Source organism: Protopterus annectens, chromosome 2.part2, assembly GCF_019279795.1.
Source record: "Protopterus annectens isolate FY-2018-M chromosome 2.part2, PAN1.0, whole genome shotgun sequence".
NCBI lineage: Eukaryota > Metazoa > Chordata > Ceratodontiformes > Protopteridae > Protopterus > Protopterus annectens.
In genome coordinates, this window is record NC_056730.1 from 466,081,498 (window position 1) to 466,107,235 (window position 25,738).

General features: G+C 41.1%; 1 protein-coding gene across 1 annotated transcript in view; it reads left to right on the top strand.

The window, feature by feature from the left end:
* HMGCR (3-hydroxy-3-methylglutaryl-CoA reductase) overlaps positions 1-25,738 on the top strand; it is a 1,147,080-nt gene that overhangs the window by 789,245 nt on the left and 332,097 nt on the right. The window contains exon 12 of the mRNA XM_044064441.1: positions 21,122-21,316. Coding sequence (XP_043920376.1) covers positions 21,122-21,316 — 195 coding nt within the window. The remainder of the gene's footprint in view (positions 1-21,121; positions 21,317-25,738) is intronic.

Genomic DNA, 25,738 nt, shown 5'->3' on the forward strand with positions numbered 1-25,738 from the left:
CCATTGCGGAGCCGAAAAAAGGAGTTGGTCACTGTCCTTGGAGCCTGTTCGCTCGGTGCCGCTATCTCCTTTATTACAGTTGATGGCAGGTAGCCACAAATCATTTATTCATTCCTCTAGATCCTCCAGGCTATCGGATGATGACATGGAGTGGGTAGTGAAGAGGTTACTTCGGACCTGGGCCCTAGCAGAAATTCTCTCAAACCCAGTCCATCGGATTGTGGCGCTGACAACGGTACCCCCAATTACGCCTATTCCTCCTCTGACATGAATGAGTTTGGAGCCAGAGAGTATGGAAGTCATTGTGCTGAAACTGCCGGAGCCAGTAATCACTACTGATATCTCAGCTCCAACGTCTGCTCTGGCTTCCTTGATAACATCGAGGGACCTGGGGGCCGACACTCCCTGGTCTGCTCCGGGGGGGGGGGGGGGGGGGAGTCGAGTCAGACCCTTGTCAGAACTGGCTCTCCCACTCGGTGCTTTAGCTCAGGTGAGTTCAGCTCCCACTTCAGCCTCGGAGCCACTCTCCTTGGTGCTGTGAAGATCTCCCAGCCTCTCGGGGCCGGAGTCTCTTTCGGCCCAGGACTGCAGTGCCTTCGAGGTGATGCGGAATGTGCTCTCCACTGAGTCTGCTCCACCTTCGGCTCCAACCTCTCTTCCCCCAAAGGGACCGGTGTCCACCTCTTCATTATCCCTCCATCACCCACAGAGTAGAGAGCCAGTGCCCCAGGAAGCCACAATGGGTGGATCCTCCTCTTTCGATACCTCTCTGGAGCATCCCCCTGAGGAGGTTTCTCTGAAGAGACAGTGTATGAGGAAGCACATAGACTCTCCTGAGTCTGTCACTTCTGATACTGACTTAGAGGATTCAGAAGGGTCCCCACAGTCACCTTCTGAGGCTGTCTCCTTTTCAGACATCCTGGAGATCCTTAAGCAGAGGGGTGGCTGGAAGTCCCTTTCCCCTTCTGAAGATGTCTGTATACCTGGAGGCATTTGGCTCTCGCCCCTCCACCTCTTGGGTGTCTCCACCTTTCGACCCACTCCTGGGTTTGGTGAATCAAAAGGTGTGGGACTCTCTGGACTCAGTGGATCCCATTCCGAGGAGGCCTAATAAATTCATTACCGCCCTGGAAGATAGGCAGTATTTAACAAAAGAGGTTTCTGTACATGCAATGGTGGTGGCAGCGGCCACAAAAAAGAAGTTAGCTGAAACTTCTGTATCTGTCCATCCACTGAACAAGGATTCTCATATGATGGACAGATACGGGAAGCATATGTTCTCCTCAGTGGCCTTTACCTTGCGGTCGCTGAATTATTTGTTGCATTTCACGCGACTTGAGAAGGATCTCCTAAAAGAGCTAGGAGATGCATTATAAGGTACTACAGCCCAGGACTTATCTGATAAGGTTAATTACAGCTTGCAACCTTAATCTCCATCTCTAACTCCTCCATGCACCTCATATCTTATGCAGCCGATGGAGCGAGCAGGGCAGCAGGCACAGGAATAGCTCTTCGTAGACATTCCTGGATGCCCCTTTGCGAGTTTGCTGAACCCTACCAATCTTCCTTTATTGACACTCCCTTTAATGGCTCTTCATTGTTTGGGCCAAAAGTGAAAGAAACTCTCAGCAGGAGCCAACAAGATGGTAAGACTCTGTCTGCCATTGGAATCCGTTTTTCCGCCCCTACCAGACCTTATCCTAAAGGTCAAAAGAGCGGAAAAATGTGGTTCCATAAGTCCAAAGGAGCCTTATCTGACACTCATGGTGATCCTTCCCCCAGGGGCAGAGGAGGAAACAACGGAAGGTGCCGTCCACGTGACAGAGGGGGGTCTGCATAACCAGATACGTTCTCTGGTAGGCCCTTCCAGCACTCCTGAAAGGAAGCCCGCCTGTCCACCTCTGGAGGTAGTCGAGGGGAGACTATTGCTGTACCTAGAAGCCTGGCTAAATTTGACTCCAGACAAATGGGTACAGTCCGTTATATCCAGGGAATACAACATTCCCTTTCACTGTCCACCTCATCCGCCAAAGTTTATCCCAGAAATTCCACCCAGTCACAGGGATCAAGCAACACTAGAAATCCAAACATTGCTAGAAAAGAGTCACCCAAGAGGTCAAGAAGTCCACGCAGACCAACTAGGATCCAGAATTTACTCAAGGTTCTTTTTTTAGTTCCAAAAAAGACAGGGGACTAGAGACCCATCCTGGATCTTAGCAGACTTAACAAGTCGGTGAAAAAGACAAAGTTCCAGATGGTAACACTGCAGTCTATACTTCCGTTTTTGGGAAAAGACAATTGGATGTGCTAGTTAGATCTTCAGAACACGTACTACAACATAAAGATGGACAGGCGCAAGAAGATTTCTACGCTTCCGGCTGGGAACCAGTCATTACCAGTTCAGAGCTCTGCCCTTTGGACTCACCACAGCCCCCAGGGTGTTTACCAAATTCATGGCAGTAGTCACGGCTCATCTGAGACGTCAGGGATTCCAGGTGTTTCCATACTTAGATGACTGGCTCCTAACTGCCACCACCAAGCAGCTACTAATCAAAGTAAGAGACTGCACCATCCAACTCTTCTCAAAACTAGGCATTACTATGAATGCAGAAAAATCTGCCTTGTTGCCATCCCAGCGTATTACATTCATTGGTGCAGATTTAAATACAAATGACGTGTTGGCAAAGCTACCTCAAGAAAGGATCCAGACATTACGCAGTCAAGTGCTAATCATACTCAACAAGAAAAGAGTACAGGCAAGATTTGCCCTCAAAGTCCTAGGTTCTATGGCAGCAACAATAACACTACTTCCCATGGCAAGACTTAACACGCAAATATTGCAGTGGCTACTCTTCGCTCAATGGTCCATACAGGAGTTACTTCAAAAATTGGAAAGACCAGCATACAATAAAAGTATTCTTAAAAAACAAACCGGTTTTGGGTGTATGGATACAAAGCCTTCATCAGTGACACACTGATGAAGGCTTTGTATCCATACAGCTGAAACCGGTTTGTTTTTTAAGAATACTTTAAAGTATTTTTTGGTGCCATTGTATGCTGGTCTTTCCACTTATTTGAAATGCCTTTCCTATATTGAGACCTTGCAGCTGCTGTACTCGCAGAGTCTTCTTTAGTTTCAGTTCTATATAGGAGTTACCCATGTCTCACGAGATCCTCATAACAAACTCCTGTAAGAAGGACCAACTTTGGTGGGTTCAGTCCACTCGGGTAACAATGGGCAGACCGTTTGTACTTCCTCTAACCACGGACGCGTCCCAGATAGGGTGGGGGGCATTATCTGGGACAGACTTTTGAGGACGGTGCTTCTGGCGTTGCAAGCATTTCAGAAATCTCTTCCCATGGGGACTATTGCAATTCAGACAGACAATATGTCGGTGGTATGGTACATCAACAAACAGGGGGGAACCCGATCCTACCCCCTATGTCGAGAGGCTCAGAGAGTTTGGCAATGGGTGATATCTTCTCAGCGCTTTCTGACAGCAACGCATATCCCAGGGAAGTCCAACGTTGTAGCAGACAGGCTAAGCAGAGCGATTCTCATGCCTCACAAGTGGTCCCTCCATCAGGAAGTTGCGAATCAAATTTTTCGCAAATGGGACCAGTCTTCCTGCGACCTTTTTGCTACTCCCTTCAATACCAAATGCAACAACTACTTTGCCCTAATCTCCCCTCCAGGAGAGTCACTGAGGGATGCACTGGTTCACGATTGGCCCCTGGGACTTCTGTATGCCTTTCCCCCTTTTCCCTTAATTCCAAAGGTTATCCAGAAAGCAAAGTTTTTGAGTCGCAGGTTAATTCTCATTGCACCATACTGGCCTCAGATTTGGTTCCCCTTTCTTTGGCCCCACCTTCAGGAGGACCCATGGATCCTGGACACAGTGCCGGATCGTCTGACACATCAGTCAGGAACGCTCCATCCTGCCCTCCACACACTCAAGCTGACAGCTTGGCTTCTCCACTTCCGATCTTAGCCAGGCTTCCGGAATTATCCCCTGCAGTTCATCACATTCTAGTCTCCTCGCACAAGCAGACGACTAGGAAACTTTATGCAAGCAAATGAAAGATATTCTCTTGTTTGGCTAACAAAAAACATATAGATCCCTTTACAGCATCTATACCTGCAATTCTGGAATTTTTGACAGAAACCTTTAATCAAGGAGCAGCGGCAGCCACTATTCGAGTTCAGTTAGCTGCTATTTCTAATTATCATGTGAGAGACTCTGGATCTAGTCTAATGTCCCATAGACTATGCAAAGCTTTCCTCAAGGGTACTTTTCTGTTAAGACCACCCTTCAGAGAACCTCTTCCTCCTTGGGACCTCAGTCTAGTATTATCATCTTTGATCCTGCCTCCTTTCGAACCAGCATCATCGTGTTCATGTAAATTTTTATCTTGGAAAACACTCTTCCTGACAGAAATTTCTTCAGCCAGGAGAGTATCAGAGTTGCAAGCTTTGTCTATCCATCCACCTTATTTGATCTTCCACAAAGATAGTCTCCCTCAGAACAAATCCTTCCTTCTTACCGAAAGTGTGTTCTCAAGCAAATTCAAACCAAAATATAGAATTACCAGTGTTTTTTTCCTAACTATGGCAACAGTGCAGAGTATAAACTCCACCAACTGGATGTGCATAGACAGTTGCATTTTTACTTGCATAGGACCAAAGAATTCAGAAAGTCAGACCAATTGTTTGTCTCCTATTCAGAAAATAAAAAAGGTTTGGCAATCTCAAAAGTTACCTTGTCTAAATGGCTTACTGAGACCATCACATATGTCTGTGAGTCCCACAATAAAGACCCACCAGGGAAAGTTAAACGGCATTCAACTAGAGCGGTATCTACCTCCATTGCCTTTCAATCCAGACTTCCATTAGATTCAGTTTGTGCTGCCGCTAGATGGGTTAACCCTCATACCTTTATTACTCATTACAAAGTAGATGTGGCCTCCTGGAACAGGGCATCCTTTGGTTCCACTGTCCTGAAGAGTTTATTCCCTTCAGCCACCCAAGAAAAAGGTGCTGGGGACTCTGTCCCAACCAGCAAGAATGAAGGCGAGATGGTACAGCATAACATAAAGAAGTTATGTACACACCGTAACATTCCATGTTTGTTGATTCCATGTTTGTTGGCCAGTATCTCGCGTCCCTCCCAGTCATCCCCCTTCTGGAGGATCTAGAGGAAATTTCTCAAAAATTGGCAGATAAGGTCTGATTCCCATCTTGCCTTTTCTTGTTAATTTTATGACACTATGTTTCATATATTATCTTTTTGGATATTGAATATATCATAGGAACCTTTCTCCCTCAAATGAGATCTGGGGAACAGCCTGTAAGCACCATGGGATAGGACTCGGCCTCGAGCCAGTAGATGCTCTCGAGCTTTGGTATACAGCTGAGTTGGAGCAGAGTTTCGGCTCCAAACCCAACCAGTAAGACTGAAGACTTGATACTGGACAACAAACATGGAACGTTTTGGTGAGTTCATAACTTCTTTTTTAGCAGTCTTCAAGTAGCAGCAGGGATAAGTCACTTTTATTTACCTCATTGAGGAGTAATGCATACCTCTCACTGTCCCTGATTTCTCAGACCTTCCCTGATTTTTTCATTCTTTTGCTTTGTACTTCGTAAAAAAGTTTTATTTGCTGATAAATCCATCAGGATTACAGTCAATAAATCCAGACATCAGAGATTTATACTTATTGTCCAGAAAGACATGTTTATGCAAAAAGTGTTATTCTATTAACTTTTTAAGTGAATTGGAGTAATATTCAAAATATGTTCCTGATTCTGAGCCTTTATTCTGCTGTTATTTTTGCCATTGCACTGAATTCTTAAGCAAAGAAGTTGAGAGTTAAAGTATATGGAGTTCTGCCAGTAATTTATAAAAATCCCTGAAAGAGAAAACCATCCTTGATGATTGGATGCGTCAGCTCTTCTTAAAAAGCAGAGTTTCCACTGAGATAAGTCACTCTGGCCTACTGATCTATCTAGTGCTTACTTGCTCATGTTCATTATCAGTTTTATCCTAATGGGGTCATATCACAATCTTGTCCAGGTTAAAAAGCATAATCAGGAAATTAAATCATCTTTTCTTCCTCCTTTTCCCTAGCCAGCAACAGCTTTTGTGAGGCCCCCATGCAGTCAAAAATGATTAAGGGAGGTCCCCTGCAGTCACAGGTACTGCAAGGACTTAAAGCTGGCTCTGTAGCTAATTTTAGTGGATAAAATGTCCAAAAGCAGAGTTTAACTAAGCCAGGGGCTCTATGCCAGTGGTGAAATATTTAATGGAATTGTGATGACTGTCACTTGATAAGACACTGTTATTATAAGCAGAAATATCTTTTAATTTTAAAGGAGATATAAGTAAGTGTTATGGGTCTATATTACAATGTCGAACTTTTATAAGTTCGAACGTTGTAGTATCGAACCCAAAAGTCCGCAATCCAAAAATACCGAAGCCACGGTACACCACTTTTTTTCCCAGGGGAAAAAAAAATCGGTGGGCCATTTTTGGGGCTTTGCTATTTCCTCCACTGTGGTGCAATCTCGGAGTTGGTATATTTAGGTAGGGGGGTGTGGGTGGGTGAAGCCCCCCACTTTATTTTAAGTTTAAGGTTTAATTTTTTTTTTTTTTTTTTTGTCATGGAACAGCAAATTTTTTTCCCTGGGAAAATAAATCGCTGTTCTCTGTTTTTATTATTATTGGGTTTCGGACTTTACGGTTCGATATTACAACGATCGAATTTCTGTTAGTTCGACGTTGTTACAGACCCAGTGTTATTATCCACCTGGTTTATTAAGTATACAAGATTGCTGTACTAGCTTTTGTTGGTTTGACAGACATCTTACAAAATACCAGGATAAGATAACTTGCTGTGGTTGGGGTCCCCCAGGATCACAGGGTTTGCTGGTGCCTAAAACCGGCTATGGTGTTACATTTATTTTAGTCAGGTCTGTGTGCATTTGCCTTGTACTTTCCTCTAGGTTACTAGAATGCAAACACCAATAAAGCACGGTCTACTTTCTATCAGTCTATAAGCGATGTTCAAAACAGCAACCCATTGTTTGCAGTAGTAATTGCAGGGGACTTTAACCAGGCATTTTAAAGACAACATTACCCCATTACCACCAACATTTGGACTTTGCCACGAGAGAGGTAAATACACTGGATAAGGTATATACCAACATTAAGCAAGCATATAATGCTCTACATTATCCACATCTAAGTAGCTCTGACCACCTAGCATTCATGCTGGTTCCTGCATATAAATCACTACTGAAAACCAACAAACCAACTAGAAAACAAATAAGGTTATGGCCTGAGGGAGCAGTCTCAGCTGTGCAAGACTGCTTTGAGTGCATGGACTGGTCAGCGTTCAGAGATGCAGGCATGGTAGGCAAGCACATTGACCTGGATAAAAACAGAGTCAGTCATGGATTACATCTCAAAATGTGTGGATGCTGTAACAACCACCAAGTGCATCTCCATACAGGCAAACCAAAAGCCATGGTTAACCAGTGAGGTGTACAAGCTCATAAAAGCTAGGAATGCAGCATTCAGATCAAATGACATGGATGCTGTAAGTGTTGCTAGAGCCAAAGTGAACAAAAGTATTAATGCAAAGAAAACCTTGACAGGAAGATCCAGAGCCACTTTAGCAACCAGAGGGATACCAGATGGCTATGGAAGGGCATACAAGCTATCACTGACTACAAACCTGTGTCAGCCTCAGGCAGTGACAGCACTGAATTTTTGAACCAACTGAACATCTTCTTCAGCAGGTTTGATGCAAGTAACAAAACGGTGGCAAATAAACTACCAGTTGACAAGGATGAAGCAGTGCTGAGCTTGAACACAATTAATGTCATCAGAACCTTGAAATGGGTCAACCCGAGGAAAGCAGCTGGCCCAGATAACATCATGGGTAGGGTACTATGGGAATGTGCGAAAGATCTGGCACCAGTACTCACGGGCATCTTCATTACTTCTGTACAACTAGCCAGTGTACCAAAATGCTTCAAGCAGATGACCATCATTCCCTTACCCAAGAAACCACAACCAGCAAGTCTAAATGACTACCGACCAGTGACTTTAACCTAGACAGTGATTAAATCCTTTGAAAGGTTGGTTGAAGATCATATAGCCTCAAGATTACCAATGACTCTGGACACATTGCAGTTTGCATACCACATGAACTGTAGTACAGTGGATGCCACCTCTCTAGCAGGCCATGAAACTTTGACCCAGTTAGAAGGCAAGAACTGCTACGCAAGACAACTGTTCATAGACTTCAGTTCTGCCTTCAGTACTGTCATCCCTCACAATCTGGTAATGAAACTACTACAGTTGGGCATCAACTCCCACTTATGTAATTGGATTCTAAGCTTCCTCTTGGAAAGGCCTCAGAGAGATTGTGTGGGCAACAACAGTTCCGAAAGCAAAACCGTGAATACAGGAGTACCACAGGGGTGCTTCTTAAGTCCTCTCCTATTCAACTTGTTGACATGTGACTGCATGGCCAGACATGAGTCCAATAAAATCATCATATTCGCAGATGACACTACGGTCATAAGTCTGGTCAGAGACTGGAGAGGAGATTGCTTACAGGAATGAGATCGAACATCTGTTGGGCTGGTGTGACAACAACAAGAACTTGGCGCTGAATGTCAGCAAGACTAAGGAACTGATTGTGAATTTCAGAAGGTCTCGAGAGCCACACCAACCTCTAGAGTTGTAAGGGATGACCGTGCAAAGGGTCAAAATACAAAGTTTCTGGGAGTACATATCACTGAGGACCTGTCCTTGTCAGTCCATGTATCTTACATGGTCAAAAAAGCTCAGCAACGCCTGCACTTCCTAAGAAAACTGAGGAAGGCAAAACTATGGAAGACCATCCTCCAGAAGTTTTACAGGTGTACCATCGAAAGCATCCTTACCAATAACATCACTGTCTGGTATAGGGGCTGCAACACCTCCAATTGGAAGGCTCTTAGATGAGTTGTAAGGTGCACAGAGAAAATCACTGGTTCCTCTCTTGCACCTCTGGAAGACCTACATGAATCACACTGCATCAATAGACCCAGGAAGATATCCAGTGATCCTTCGCATCCTGCAAACAGTTATGTTCTCCCACCTCTCCTCTGTAGGAGATACAGAAGTATGCACTGTTGGACTTCTAGACTTGACAACAGTTTCTTTCCTCTCTCCATCAGACTACTGAACTCTTGTGAAAAATGAGCTAGGAGACTGTCAATGTATTCTTCCCCTCCTACCACATATTTATGCTATTTATCTGACTGTACAGATCCTTATATATCCAGGCTTTGTTGCACTGTAAGTATTAAGCTTTTTCATGTGCAATAACTAACTGATGTGTATGTTTAACATTGGCTCACACCTTACCATAGGAATCTATAAGTGCAGTATAAATCACACTGTGCAATATTCATGCTGGCCATTCCATATGCTGCTTAGCTCTTATGTTATAGTAATGCCATGCACATGTTGTTACTCAATTCTATTTATATGTAAAGTGTGTCTGGTTATTTTTTTTATTTTATTTTTACTTTTATTTTTATTATGTTATATTATTATTATTCTCTTTTGTATGTATGTTTTTGTAGTGGGAACGAAGCATCGCAGTTTAATTCAGCTACATTGTAATGTAGTTCTGAATGACAAAGTTTTCTTTGACTTGACGACTTGAAAAGCCTCGTCTGTCAGTGTTTTTCCTCACCTTTTTAGCTGATTTTCTTTCATTACCTCTGTATTTCTTTTTTCCTGGCATCCAGACAGTGCAGTTACTAGCCAGTTACTGAAATTTACCCAGAAAGTTTGGTCCATTGGCTTTCTCTGCTAAGTTTGTTTTCACACTGGGAGAGTTAGAATTATGCTGTTACTCAATTTGCATCCACTTGGAAGTCGACAGTTTTGTTTGTATGTTGTATAATTTTGGCTTTACTGGTGTTGCAGTGGACTACAGGTCCAGATTGTTCAGGTTCTAGTTGTTTTGTGGATTCCTTTCCTGGTGATTGCTAGTTTTCAATTTTGTAGATGTTGCTGTTACTAAGAATCTGTCTATGATTCAAGTCAAATACTTTTAAGTTCCTTGCTCTGTTTTATTTATTTATTTATTTATTTTACATTATGGTAGCCACCATCCACAATAGCAGAGGAAAATCTTAAGGGACAAATGGTTAGACTGTTCAGGATAGTATGTGATGATATGGTGTTTGAAAAGGAACTATGATTTTTAAAGGAAATATTTTTGGATAGAAAATATCCTAAACAACTAGTTGATAAAACTGGAGAAAAAATAATGAACAATGGAGAAAGTAAATACCAAACAATTATTAGGTTTCCTCAAAGTATATGTAGAAGCAGTAAATCTGTAGACAAATATTTTAATGGAGCTACCTTCTAACTTACAATATCAGTAGTGATGAGGTAATGGATGTGTTGAAGAAAAATTGTCATAAGAGTATTTGAGTCATTTGGACTAATTGAAACTCTGGGTGTTGATCTGAAATTTGAAGTTTTATTTTGAAAGGAGTGTTAAACAAGTAATGCACCACACTAACAAAATAAAAGGCATGAAAAAATGCAAGGCATGTAGGCAGAGTGTAGATTTGTGCATGATAATCAAAGTATTGTTATTAACAGTTGCCCTAAAGGTTAGTGTACTGAATGAAAGTTTTGATTGCTGCACAAAGTGTATGATATATTTAGCTATTTGTCTTTCTTGCCCTGCATTCTATATAATTAAATCAGAGTAAACCTTAAAAATGTGAACATATCAGTACAAGCTATTAAAAAAGGTGACAAACCCTAACGCCCTTAGTAAACTTGAAAAATAATGTGTTGGCTCAAAAAAATATTTTTTTATAGAGGAAACTGTATCTAAAATGTTAGAGGGGGAATTGATAATCTTATCATGAATACAGGGAGTTACACTGGCAAATTTTATTACATGCTACACAGTTACCAGGTATTAACGATGAGTTATCTCTCAGCAGTATTCTTTCACTACAAGCAGATGAGTTGTAAGGAATGCAGTATTTAATATTTATTATACAATAACCCCCCCCATTAATATTCCAAAACATGCACGCTGATTGGCCAGCTTGCCCGTTGTAAATCCCACAATATACCAACGGAAAAAGGTCCGGTCACCTGAACTTTTTTCTGTTGGTATAAAGTGCTCAAAAACATCTTTTGTTAACAAATAAAAAAAAAAAAAAAAAACGGAGCAATTGAAACTTTCTTTTCTCCATTGCTTCCGTTTCAAAGCATTGATATACTGGGTATGCGTGGGACACACTTCCCATACGCATGCTCAGTACATCAAAACAAGGAAGCAATATACCACAACCAACGGAAGAACAGTAATGCGCCATTATACAAAGACATTATTTAAGAAAAGTAAGTATTTTTTCTTAAATAATGTCATTGTATAATGGCAATAACCGACTCCGTGGTTGTGGTATATTGAAATTTACCCATGGTTGGCTTTATTTAATCACTCGGGCTTCGACTTCATGATTAAACCACACCAACCGTGGGTAATCTTCAATATACAACACCACTTTGTCGGTTATTGCTTTAATATTCAATGTTTAACACTAAAGTTTTATTTTTAACTCTCAACAAAAGTTATATTTTAATATTCACAGCAGATTATTTTCTTGCCTTATTTATATTTAAACTCAGTTACAATGCTTAACAATAGGTGTTTTAGTGTAATAGGTCTTTTAAGATTTAAATTAAACTTTAAAAGTGATGCATATCAATGAATTTGATTTGTTTGTTTTCCACTAGTCATGATATTTAAACAGTAAGTAACATGTTATAAGTTATTCTTATGGAGTTTCATTGTATCTCTGGAACAAAAGCTCTTAATTTTATTAAAAGTGTGCAGTGTGGTTCATGTGTTTGCATTTTTTTTTGTTTTTTAGTAATTTTTGATACACTGATTTGGATTATGTCCAGTCCGTTGTATTCTACTCTCAGTTTCATTGTGTTTGTGGTTAAGCACCAGAATCTGAAATGAGATGGCCATCGTATCATCTTGATGTCGCTATAGTCTCCAGCAAGAACAGGCCTTCTTCAAGTCAAAAAACATTGCCTACTAAAACAGAAAGAGTGCATAATGAAAAATTTATTACAGGCTGCAGGTGTTGTTTCTTGGAATCATCTACTTCTAATGCTGATGAATTGGTGGCCCTAGAATCATATCAATAACTTAACACAGTGCTCATTGATAACCCCCCCCCCCCAATAAAAGTTGTCATTGAATCAAAGGATTACCATTATGACCTAAATAAATCCTTCATCTGACTAACTTAAAGTTCATACATTCCAGATTGATACAAGTGCTCACTGTTAGTTTGGTTTCTTTATTGTATACATTTATCCAATTTTATTTCAGTTTGTATTGATTTATTTTTATATTGTATTGTGCTTTTATATAATGTCTGTATTTTTAATTTAGGTATGTGGTGTTTTTCTTTATGCGATTTGTAATTATTCTTAACTTCATGGCTGTTTTATTATTGTACAAACAAATATTTCAAGCACAGTCATTAATGCCCTTCTAGCTTGCCAGTATATCAAAGCACTTGTTCCCATAATAAGTGTCAAGGCTGTTTTTAAAAATATCTAAACTAGTACTTGCTTTAATGTAATTTGGTAGTCTGTTCCATTCATCAGCTACTCTGTCAGAGAACCAATTAGTACACTTCTCATTCCTATAGAATCTTCTACATAGGTTGTCTAATGACTCCCTAGTACTTTTTGATAACCCCAAACATTCCCAGAGGTAGTTGTCTCTAAATGCTGTAAATACTTGAATAAGATCTCCTCTTAAATATCTGTAAGAGATGCTCTTCGAGTTCAGATATTTTAGTCTTTCATAATAACTAACGTTTTCACATCCATGGATGCCCTTGGTATGTTTCCACTGTACTGTTTCTAGTTTACTTATGTTTGTTTTCTTATAGGGTTTCCATATTGTTATTCCATACTCAAGTTTGGGTCTAATGTAACTAACAATGACTTCATTTTTGATTTCCTAGATTTTATAAATCTTTTAAAACAACCTATAGTTCTATAACTATCATTAACCAATTTGTTGATATTAGAAAAACTCATAGCTGAATCTACCCATATACCCATATCATTAAGAGTCTACAGTTTCAGTCGTTGTGTGCTGTATTAAATATTCACATTTCAATTTGTCGCCAAGATCTCATATGCTTAGTTTTCAATGTATTTATCAGCATATAATTCTCCTGTGCCCAAATAGTCAATTTAGTCAAATTGTTTTGCAGACATGCCTTATCTGTAACACATGTAATCAGTTTACCCAATTTCAGGTCGTCTGCATATAGACAGTAGTACACCTCAGATGAAAAAGTTAGGTCTAAAAGATGCAATCTAAACAAGTAATGGCCTAGGACAAAGCCCTGTGGGACACCCTGACTGTAACCAAGGATTTCACCTGTCCAGTTGCTGTATGATACTTGCCATGTCCTATTTGTAAGCCATGCAGCTATTATCAAGAGTACATTAATACCTAGTTGTACTAATTTATTGATCAATGTTTTGTGTATGACCCTGTCAAATGCTGAAGTTAAATCTATATAAATTACATCACATCACAATTTTTCATTCATGGCTGTTATTATAGTGTTATAGAACATCATGTTACAGGCGGTACTAGATAGTTTCAACATATGCATCCTGATATATGGTTTCAAGTCCCAGCCTATCCATTTCTGACAATAACTTATCCAGTATTACCGTCTCCATTATTTTCCACAGCATGAAAGTACACTTAAGGGTCTGTATGACTCTGAATTTGTCCTACTCCCCTTTTCCTTGAAGATAGGTTTAATAAGTGCATGTCTCCAGCCTTGAGGAATCTCCCCATATTTATATGATCTAGTGAATAATAGGTTTAATGGTACCGTAAGTTCTTGCTGGAGTGTTCTCAGGTCATTGTTAATAATTCCGTCTTCTCCCTGTGCTTTGTTTGGATCCAATTTGTGCAGTTCTTTTTCATTATAATCTAATTTGATTCCAGTATCTGGGGTTACCTGGATGTCACTAGGACAACTTATCACCCCTTTTGTAGAGCCAAACTGTTTTGTATAAGATTTGTAAATATATCTGTAATCTGTTGTGCCTGAGAATAAATTTTAGAATCTGCACACAGTTTATCAATTTGTGTCTTTACTCCATCCAAATGTTATGTATCTATAAAAAGGTTTCCTATTATGCTCAATATCTGTATATACATTTTCTTCATCTGTTTGCCCTGCTTGTTTATTTCAGTTTTCAAAGTTGTAGTTCATCCTGTCTTCCATTTCTTATATTTTTTGTCTGTCACCTTAATCAGATATCTTGTCCTTATGGAAATGTATCCCCCTGATGTTGTATGCTTAGATTCTGATGTTAAACATGTTTTTGATTTTTTGCACTCAATTTCTCTTTCAAAACTTTCCACATTCCATCTGCAGTTTTTCCACCGAACACCTCAATCCAGTTAGTTTTACATAGTGACTGTTTTGCGTCCATATAATCTGTAATTAACCTTTTGTGCATTGGTTTAGATTTCAGTTTGGCAGAATTGTCTAGCAACAAATTAACCTTTATAATCCCATTATCACTGCACATCAGTGGTGGTAAAACCTGAGTTCAAGTAACAGTAATTTCTTTAGGAACACAAATAATGTCTAGTATGTTCTGTCCCCTGGTAGGTTTTTTCCGCACTCTGAAGCAATTGTTGTTCCTGAATATATGTTGTCAATAATTTCCTTACTGATGTTGTTGAATCAATATTATTCCAGTCTGTTTCTGGTAAATTAAAGTCCCCAGCTAATATTATTCTTCCCTCCTGTGTTTCATGCAAGAAACGTATGAATTCCTCTAGGTTATCTGCACTTGACTTTGGTGGTCTATACACTCCAACAATTGTTATATGTTCCAGGGTTGTCTTTATTGTCACAGTTACGCAGTCTATAGTACTGGTAGTATCATTTTGTAATGCCTTGTGTGGTTTTTATCATAATTGTTTCATGGTTTGCAATAATTTTTCTTTTTTTCTGTTTTTATTTTCCACTGTGTGGTGCTTAGTCTATATTATTCTCTGAGAAGGGGTCTTTGACCTTTGATATTATTGTAAGGGATTCCACTTAGGTTAAAGCTCAGTGCGTGAAAGAAATTCTGAGGACCAGAGTATTCTTTTTCTAGTGATAGCATTGATGTCCAAGTGTTAAATTGCCTTCTAATTTGGAATTCTAAATTCTTACAAGGAAGATCCCTGTTTGACCTCAGCAGGAAGTTTAGATGGCAACAGTGGTGATGTCAATAAGTCTGGATGGCTTTCTCCATACTGTAGTGAAAGGCATTTAGGAAAGTATGGATAGTATGGGTTCTGCTAGGATGTAATCAGTTTCCTTTGCTGATGATTACTAATTGAAATATATGTATATTTTAAACTGGTAACTGCATTACTTGTTTTGTGGTCGCACTTGCTGTTGGTTCACAGTGATGCACTGTTTTTGTTAAACATTTTGAGTAACAGCATTATGTGCATGGGTAAAGTGTTTTTGGTTGGTATATAGTAGAGAAAGTTAACAAATGATATGGATACATTTGAAAATTGGGTACGAGTATGAAATTAGGAATGAGCACTATAATCTTCACAAAAGCTGTGTCTTTTACACTAACATATAAACACACACACACACACACACACACACACACACACACACACACACACATTGGGTAGTGAAATTCAGTGCATTTTTTTAAATTCTTCGGTATGTAATGTGAACTGTTTTTGTTATTTGTGAAGAAAATGTAGTAAAAAATTGTAGTGCAGTTTATAAGAGAACAAAGGCTTATTCCAGAAACTGTTTGCAGGGTGATGGAGAAAGGATGAAATTTTAGTTCTGGGAATAGTTCACAGAAATAGATTGTGATGTGCACATGGGAGTTATGTATGAAGTATGCAGTGCTACTGTATTAAAGTTCTGCGTGCGTGTGTGAGAATTCAGTCAGGTACCTTCTGAAATATTCTGGACAGTTGAGAGTTCTGCATAGCACAGCTAACTTGATATCTTGGTTTAGACACAAGAAAGCAGTACATAATAGAGTAACTGTTTCCACAGAAACAAAACACAACCATTCTTGCCATTTTTAAAAATGAACTGGAACAAGCATGATGCTACCGGCGGTACAATACATAGATGTAACATATTTTACCTTTGCACAAATTTACTGATAACTACTAGAAAAGTAATGCTGTGTGAAATAGTAAAATGCCCAATGAAATACTGATTAGATTACATAACTGAATATGAATGCCTTTGCATTCATTGAAATCCAAGAAGAATTAAGAAAAAGTGTCTGAGAAGAAATGACACATTCTAGTATTTCCAACTCTATTCTAGCACTGTTTACCTAAATAGTATCATGCTGGAGGGTGGAGTTTCACAGAAAAATATGTTTCAGTGTGCCAATGGAAGTTCTGTCTTGACAGTTTCAGTTAGGAAATAAATAATTCCACCAAAGAAAATGTGCATAACACTTACCAGTGTGGCAAGCAATACTGCTATCTCAACACACACAAAACAAAACCGGAACAGTTAAAAAAGGGGCAACATATTGCTTTAAGTCTGTAATCTCATAGATCATGCCTTTAGATAGGTATTCATTATCCAGCACCCACTTCTTTTTTAGCTTTGCAGGGGATCCAAAGCTTATCTCAGCAACCAGCAGGCATAAGACAGAGAGACAGTCTTGGGCAGGACCCATGCACAACATTCACACACACACACACACACACACTCACTCTCTGCACTTACAACTTATGAGCAGTTTATAAGACTCACCAGTTCATCTATTCACATGTCTTTTAATTTGGGAGGAAACTGGAGACTTCATTAAAAAACCCATTCAGACATAAGGATGAAATGTAGACTCCATGGAGAAGACACTGAAGTATGGAACTAGGCAAGAGAATCAGGCCGTGTTAGGTAGTAGTGATAACCACTGCAACTCTCTGCCACTCTTGTGTGATAGCTTCCAGGTTATCAAAATTTTAATAATTGAATACATATATAATTCAGGTAATTTAAACATTATAAATCTTAAATTAGATCACTAGTGAAAATCTCCAAAGCCAATTATAAACACACTGTTCAAACTGAGCCTCTCTACAGGCTACTTACCCATAGAGTGGCACACCGCAACAGTTATCCCGCTCCACAAAGGTGGAGCCACAACTGATCCCGGGAACTATCACCCTATAAGCCTGACTAGCCTGGTCTGCAAGGCTATGGAGTGCATCATCATGGAACTCCTTAACAGAGACATTGGGAACCTCCAAACATTGGACCCTACCCAGTTTGGTTTTGGTAAGGGCAGATCATGCCTCCTAAACGTGGTGGACTTCTTTGAGACAGTTATCAAGGCTTTAGACAAGGGGGAGAATGTCCACACAGCTTACATAGACCTCGCAAAGGCTTTCGACACCATTCCCCATTCTGGTATTATAGACAAGCTCACCAGCCTGAACATAACTCCTACATCACGAGATGGGTTGCCAATCAATTAGCTCACGGATAGAACCCACATGGTGAGAGTTGCAGGCTCTAGGTCCGACTCTAAACCAGTTACAAGTGGCGTTCCCCAGGGCTCAGTCCTGGGACCCCTCCTGTTTGGTATATACTTCTCAGAGGTACAGGCAAGCACAGGAGGACTAAAGCTGACCAAGTTCGCAGACGATTGCAAACTGGGGCCATAACTGACTCTCCAGCTGATACAGACATCCTCCAAAAGGGTCTCACTGAGACGGATTCCTAGTGTCAAAATCATGGCCTCAAGCTAAATGCCAAAAAGTGCATAGTCATCCCCTTTGAAAAAAACAAAGTACCCGCAAACTACCACATATGTGTTAGTCCCCTAAATACAGAAAATGTAATAAGGGATCTGGGGACCCAAGTAGATAGTAATCTCTCCTTTGATAATCATATTGCCAAGGTGGTTATAAAATCCTTCTATGTGGCCCACCTAATCACAAAAGGGTTCACATCTAGAACAAAAGAGGTTATTGTGCCCCTCTACTCATCAGACCCATCATAGAGTGCAACACAACATTTGGGATGTACCTTACAAGACACCTGCAACAGCTGGAAAGACCACAGAAGTACCTCACCAAGAGGATTACTGACCTCAAACAGATGCCCTGTGCAGCCCGACTGAAGAAACTCCAGCTATACTCGGTTGCATACTGCTTACTCAGAGGTGATCTCTGCCTGACATACAAGGCCATGTCCAACCCAGAATTGATGGACATGCTCCACCTAAAAAAAAAAAAAAAACAAATCCCTAAGAGCCACACGCTCTAGTGATCTAAACCTCAACACAACAATAAATAGGATGTGCTGGAGGGATAGATTCCTGTCCCAGAGACTCACCATGCTTTGGAACAGGATTCCAATCTACATTAGGCAGAGCCCCTCACTAACGGTCTTCAAGAGAAACCTTGATGAGTGGATGTTAAACAAAAAAATTTACCCTGGGGATCACTGCAGTGGATCTGCTGGACAGAGGCTCAGGGAACTAATGGCTGTGCTGGGCAGAGGCACAGGGAACTAATCAAAGGGGGCGGCGAAAGCCAACACATTCTGGCTAGGCTTATAGATGCCCTCGGGCAGATAGCCTAGTACTTACCTATGAACCTATAAATTGAAACTAGCCTCTGAAGCAAAGGGAAACCACACAGCTTTCTTCAGTTATGTCCGGAACCTCCATGCCAAAGTTGTTCCGAATTAGTACTTAACGGTACCACTTACACTGATCCTGTTGACTTAGCCAACCTGCTAGCAGATGGGTTCAGCGCAAACTTTACCCTCTCTCCCCCCCAAAGCCCAGTCAGCATCCCGATACTTGTCCTGCACCTCACATCTCTGTAGATGAAGTGTTAAAGGCCCTATCCAAGGCAAAAAAACACAGCTCCCATGGGGCCTGATAGTATCCCAGGCTGCATTCTGCACCATCTCCAGCAAGAACTAGCTGTTCAACCTAAATACAAGCTTCATACCAGCAGAGTGGAGAACTGCCATTGTCATCCCCTTGCACAAAGGTGGTAACACTACTGACCCTGGAAACTATCACCCCGTTAGCTTGACAAGTCTGATCTGTAAAACCATGGAGCATATAATGGATCTCCTAAACAAAGACATAGGCAATCTCCAAGCACTTGACCCCACCCAGTTTGGATTAGTCAAGGGCAGATCTTACCTGTTGAACCTGGTTGACTTCTTTGAGACTGTCACCAAGGCCCTGGATGAGGGAAGTCAGTACATACAGCTTCCCTTGACTTGGCCAAGGCCTTTGACACAATCTCCCACTCGGGCATCATTGAAAAACTAACACAACTTGGTGTAAATCCCTATCTCATCAGGTGGGTGGGCAACTGGCTCACCAGTAGGACCCACAAGGTCAAAATAGGTGCCTCCACCTCCGATAGCAGACCTGTCACTATTGGTGTTCCCCAGGGATCTGTCCTGGGACCGCAACTGTTTGGCATCTATTTCTCAGAGGTCCAAGCAAAGACAAAAGGCCTGTGGCTGACCACGTTTGTGGATGACTGTAAGTTGGGTGGTGTCATTGACTCCCCAAATGATGTTAGCATAATGCAAGAGGATCTCACAGCAACAAATGACTAGTGCCAAAGTCATGGCCTTAAGTTAAACATAAAAAAAGTATTATCATACCATTCAGCAAAAACACAGCCCCATTTTACCCATCAGATTACCACATCAATGGCAATGCCCTAAGCACACAACCTGTGGTAACGGACCTGGGTACTCAGGTTGACACAAGTCTCACATTCGACCATCATGTAGCGGCAGTGATCAGAAAAAACTTTTACTTGGTTCCTCTCATAAGTAAAGGGATTGCATCCAAAAAAAAGAAGATTATTACCTCTTTGTACTCCTCCCTCATTAGGCCAATAATTGACTAAAACACCCCATTTGGTATGTACCTCTCTAAACACCTGCATCAACTGGAAAGGCCACAGAAATACCTCACAGAGAATCCATGGCCTCCATCACCTGTCCTGTGCGGACAGGCTCAAATCACTATCACTCTACTCAGTATCATACAGATTGCTCAGAGGTGATGTGTCTCCTACCTGCTTGAATGGCCTAAGTCTAATATGCGACATCAACAAAACCTGCTGGAGAGACAGGTTTGTCTCCCAGAGGCTGCCCTGTCTTTAGAATAGACTTCCCATACATGTCACAGAGTACCTTACTGACCCTCTTCAAGTGTAACCTTGATGAATGGATGGGAAACCACATGTTTGTCCCAGGGGTTCTACCTATGTCCCTCATTGACAGGGGTGACAGGTGCTGACTGAGGTTTCTTTCTTGGTGATAAACTCTTGGCTAGGCTTGTAAGTGTCCCAGAGCCATTAACCTAGTAACCTCCTATGATCCTGCAAGCTGAAGATTCTCACAAACCAAAAGTCAGTGGAGTGGCCATAGCTGTAATAGTGTACCATGTTTTGTCATACGTGTATTTAAAAAAACTATGTTAATTTTGTTAGTCGTGTGGGATAGTAGTCTGTATTCTTGCAGATCCTATAACAGGCTGCAAGATTTGATAAAGTGGACTATTTCATGGTGGGTAGCACAGGTACTTGCACATAACTAGAATGGATGTAATAGAACTTATCTTGCAACATAAGGCAGAAAAGTGTGAGAGATTAAAACACATTCTTCACAATCTTATAATATGGCAAGTGGAGTAGAAATGCATTAATGGGAGAATTGCTTTCTGCAGGCCAAGAAAATGTATTCTTTTGACTGGATGTGCTTTTGCATTTAGAGTTCAGTTAGTTTTTCCACAAGAAAACTAAGAAATATTTTAACTCTGGGAGGGCTATAAAAGCATGTGCTAGGTTTTTGTGATGTGATATTAGCTTGGTTGTAATCCTATGTAAATTATTTTATAGCAAATTACATTTATTATATATTGTTGCAGTAACTTAAAGAATGACAGATTTTTAACTTTTTCCACAGAAAGGTGCTCGATTCTTAAGTGATTTGGAGGTTATTAATTTGGTCAGTACTAAGAACATTCCTTCCTACAAACTGGAAAACCTGATGGAAACACCGGAACGTGGGGTATCTATCCGTAGAAAAATGCTGTCTCACAGGCTCTTTGATCCTTCAGCTTTGAAGTTCCTGCCATTTGAAAACTTTGACTATTCACGTGTAAGTATCTATATGTATTTTAGATGATTTTTTGCATCACTGAATTATAAATGTAACCCAACTGCATATTTTCAAAATATAAATGGTGATTTCAGTTTTAAAAATTGGTGGCTTACTGTTTTTATTGCAGTAATATATTCATTGCTTATATGTGAATGGCATTACATTGCTATCATTGGACATTACACAACTTGTCAAACATTATTGAGTAAGTGTGGGAATATTACCATTCATTTGCAATTAGTTGATGATAATTATTCATTTATTCTCCAGTACCCACTTTATGCTACGTAGTGTTGGGGGAGCTGAAATCTATCCTGATAGTTACTGGGTGTAAATAAGTGGAAGGAATATTCGACAAGACACCAGTTCATTGCAAAGCATGATACACACACACACACACTCGCTCGCTCGCTTCTCTCTCTCTCTCTCTCTCTCTCGTACAGATAGATAGGAGAATCAGTTTAACTATGACATTTAATTGGAGTATGGAAGGAACCTCTGGCAGTTGCTGAAAACCCAGCCCACATGTGAACAGGGAATACATGCAGAATGTGTAGAAGGAACCTAGATGAGCTTTAATGTGATGTTGTCAATTTTCATTCATTCCTTAACAGTTGGGTTCGATCCTACCCTCGGATCCAAATTAGCTGTTACTTTAGCACGTGGCCACTGCTTCTCATGCTCCTTTCTTACCTTAAATGCACCATCCCCTAATATATCTCAGATCTCATTTGCCACTTTCGCATTTGGACATGGTCACTTTAAGCTCTTAAGTGTTTGAACAGAGTGGGGAGATAGTTAATTCTTTTCTTTATTTCCTATAAAAATCTTAAATTTCTTACTGTTTCCTATCATTAATACCCTCCCTTTACATTTTTTTTAGTCTAATCGTCTTGCCATAGCTGGTAAGCTTTTTCCCCATCTTCCCTCTTTACACGCTTTTAGTGTAATTACTATTACCATTGCTGGTACTATTTTCTTCTCTTATTAAAAATGTCTGAAAGGGGTTCATCTGGCTTTAAAAAGTGCCAGAAATGTGGGCACGATGCCTCTCCAATGCGCACGCTGTGTGCATTTGCTGTTTGGGCCCAGACCATTTACAAGGTGGATTGCTCCATCTGCAAGGCCTTCAACCCACGAGCAGTCACGGATAAAAAATAAATTCAAAAGGACTGTTACCTTCTTCGTTTTCAGAGGCTATTTCTGGGGCTCAACCCCCCAAACCTAAGATTAAGGAGCCTTCAGGGCCTTCTGGATCTTCGACTCCCTTGTCTATTCCTACCACGGTACCACCATGGAAAAAACATAGAAAGTCAGATCCAAGGACTGCTTCAGCTAGCTGGCATTGGAGTCGAAAACAGATTCTTGGATCTTAGCTTTTCAGATCTGAAGCCTTTGCTCAGGACCAGGTATTCCCCCTCTCCACTGACCTAGCACCTCATATCTTGAGTCCCACTGGCACTCTTGGTCCCTAACTATAATTTCTTTTCATTATTCCAGAAGTCTGACCGAGGCTTATGTGGACATAATGATAAGGAAATTTCTTTCAGCCCAGATACAAATGGGAGTTTTCCTGGCTCCTACCCCTTTGGGTAAGGAAGTTTCTGTTTGTATTACTCCACCAGTCTCAGCTCTTTCTTCGATAAGACCTATCATTTCAGAGCCCTTGGATCTCAGTCTCCCAGGACCATCTGGATCGGATCCAAAAATTTTAGCATCTTCGTCTCTGAGGCTGTCTCTGAGTGCACTGGCTTCGATGATTTCAGAGCTGGACAACTCTCAGAGCCAAAGCATGCTTGTCGGATAAGAGGCATTAGAGTCGACTTCAAAGTTGTCAAGCATTTCGGAGCCTCAGCATTGGACAGCTTGGCTCCAATCTCCGCCTCAGGTGGACTGTCTTCGGGGCAAGGGAAGCCAGTGGAGCGGAAGCGTGGCTTCCCTGCTCTGTCGGCTTCCTTCTCCCCGAAGTGTTCTGCCTTTGAGGTGGTGAAGAGAGTGTTCTCTGCTTATGCAGGATGAACTGTTCCTACCCCCTTGGACTTCCTGTCAGAGTCCTGTGTGCCTCTGCACCTTGAGCCTCAGCATTCTATGCCACAGGGACAGCCAACCCAAAGTCTCCAGGTTAGGGTATTACTATCTCTTCTGATACTTCTCCGGAACATCCCACCAAAGAATTCCCTAGGAAGAGGAAGTGCAAGAGGAGGCACTTGGACTCCCCTCGGGAGTCAGTCACCGACGATACTAATTTTGATGAAGGGGAAGGGGTCCCCAAAGGTCACCACCTGAAGACATCTCATTCCGAGACATCCATGAGATTCTTAAGCAGAGGGGTGGTTGGTCTACCAGTAACCCTTTCCCAGAAGAATCTGTATTCCTGGAGGCCTTTGGGTCTGGCCTGTCTAACTTCTGGGTAACTCCACCCGCCAATGAGTTCATTGACTTGATCTCTAGGCAGGTGTGGAAGGAGCCAGATACAGTTGAGCCAGTCTCCAAAAGACCGAATCAGATTCTGGCACCACCTGTTGGAAGGGAGTTTTGAAGCAAGACAGTGCCTATAGATGCTATGGTCATAGCGTTGGCCACCAAGAAGGAATTTGCGGTGCAGAGCTCCTCTGTCTGTGCCCGTAACATGGAGGCTAGGGCTTTAGACAGATTTGGGAAGCATGTGTATGCTTCAGTGACCTTTTCTCTCAGATCACTGAACTACTTGGCACACTTTACAAGACTACAGAGGGACTAGATAAAGGAGCTGTCAAAATCTGTTTGAGACCACTACTGCTGAGACTCGGGCTTTTGTGGCCTCACAGTTGGTGACCCTACAATCATTTTCTAATTCATCCATGAGGCTTATCTCTCATGCAGCTGAAGGTACCTCAAGGGCATCGGATTCCGGCATCTCCGTTAGAGGACACTCCTGGATACACATGTGACTTTGTGGAGCCCTTCAAGTCCTCTTTCATTAATGCTCCTTTAGACTGAACATCCATATTCAGCCCCAGAGTGAAGGACACACACTTCAGGTGATTGCAGGATGGAAAGACCACTGAGTGGGAGTATGTTTTTCAACTCCTCAGAGTACCTTCTCCAGGAACCATTGAGAAGTATGAAAATGTGGTTCAAGAAGTCCCAAGGTCCTTTACAAGATCCACGTGGAAATAATTCCACCAGAGGCAGGAACTCAAATGGAAAATGCCACCCACACGGCAGAGCAGGCCTACAGAACCAAGGGTCTAGAGATTCCTTCTGTGACAGACCATACCAGCACTCCTAAAAGAGGCCCAAGTGCTCCCCTCTGTAAGGCCTTCTTGAGAGAGATCCTTCTTTTGAGACCTCCTTATAAAGATCCAACTCCTCCATGGGACTTAAGTTTGATACTGCAGGTCTTGATTCATTCACCCTTTGAACCCTCTGCAAAATGTGATCTAAAGTTTTTGACCTGGAAGACTATCTTTTTGGTAGCCATCACCGCTGCTAAAAGGATTTCAGAACTTCAAGCATTGTCTTCTAAACCTCCCTACTTGATTTTTCACATGGATAGAGTAACATTACAAACCAATCCTTCTTTCCTTCCTAAGGTGGTGTCAGAATCTTAACATCAACCAGTCCATTAATCTGCTAGTTTTCTTTCCTAAATTTGCAAACAAAGGTATGTTGCACTTACTGGATGTTCACAGACAATTACAATTTTACTTCCATAGAACAAAAGAAATTAGAAAAACGGTGCAATTATTTGTCTCCTTTGCAGATTCTAAATTGGATAAATCAGTTGCAAAGGTAACTTTAGCCAGATGGCTGATGGATTATGTATCATTTGGCTACAACAAGTTGGGTTTGTCCTTACCAAAACCTTTAAGAGCCCGTTCAACTAGGTCCATGGCAACTTTTTCAATGTTTCTATTTAGGGCTTTCATGGATAACATGTGCAGCTACAACTTGGGACAATCCTAATATCTTTATTACTGATTACAAACTGGATCTGGTCTCGAGAGGAAGATCAGCCTTTGGCTCAACTGTGCTCAGGAATATCATTCCTTAGATTCCACCCGGGAATTTAGGTAACTGGAGACGCTGTCGCAACTGTTGAGGAATGAATGAAAATTGACAACATCAGATAAAGAAGTTATGTACTCACCGTAATGTTCCATCTGTGTTGTCCATTTTTATTCTTCCTCAACTCCCCTCCCACCAACCCCAAACCTTTTTAATAATTGATTTCTGGAAGAACGAGAACTTATAAGGACACCACTTTTCCTTATGTTGAGTTCCATATAATGGCTTCTTCTACCAGAGATTTTATGATAATATTTCTTACTTTATGTAAATCAGCAAACAAGATTTGCGGTATGTTAGGGGTTGGTGCATTATGGATAAGGGAGGAGCTCTGGAGCTTTTTAGTGGCCATGAGCTAAAATAACAGCT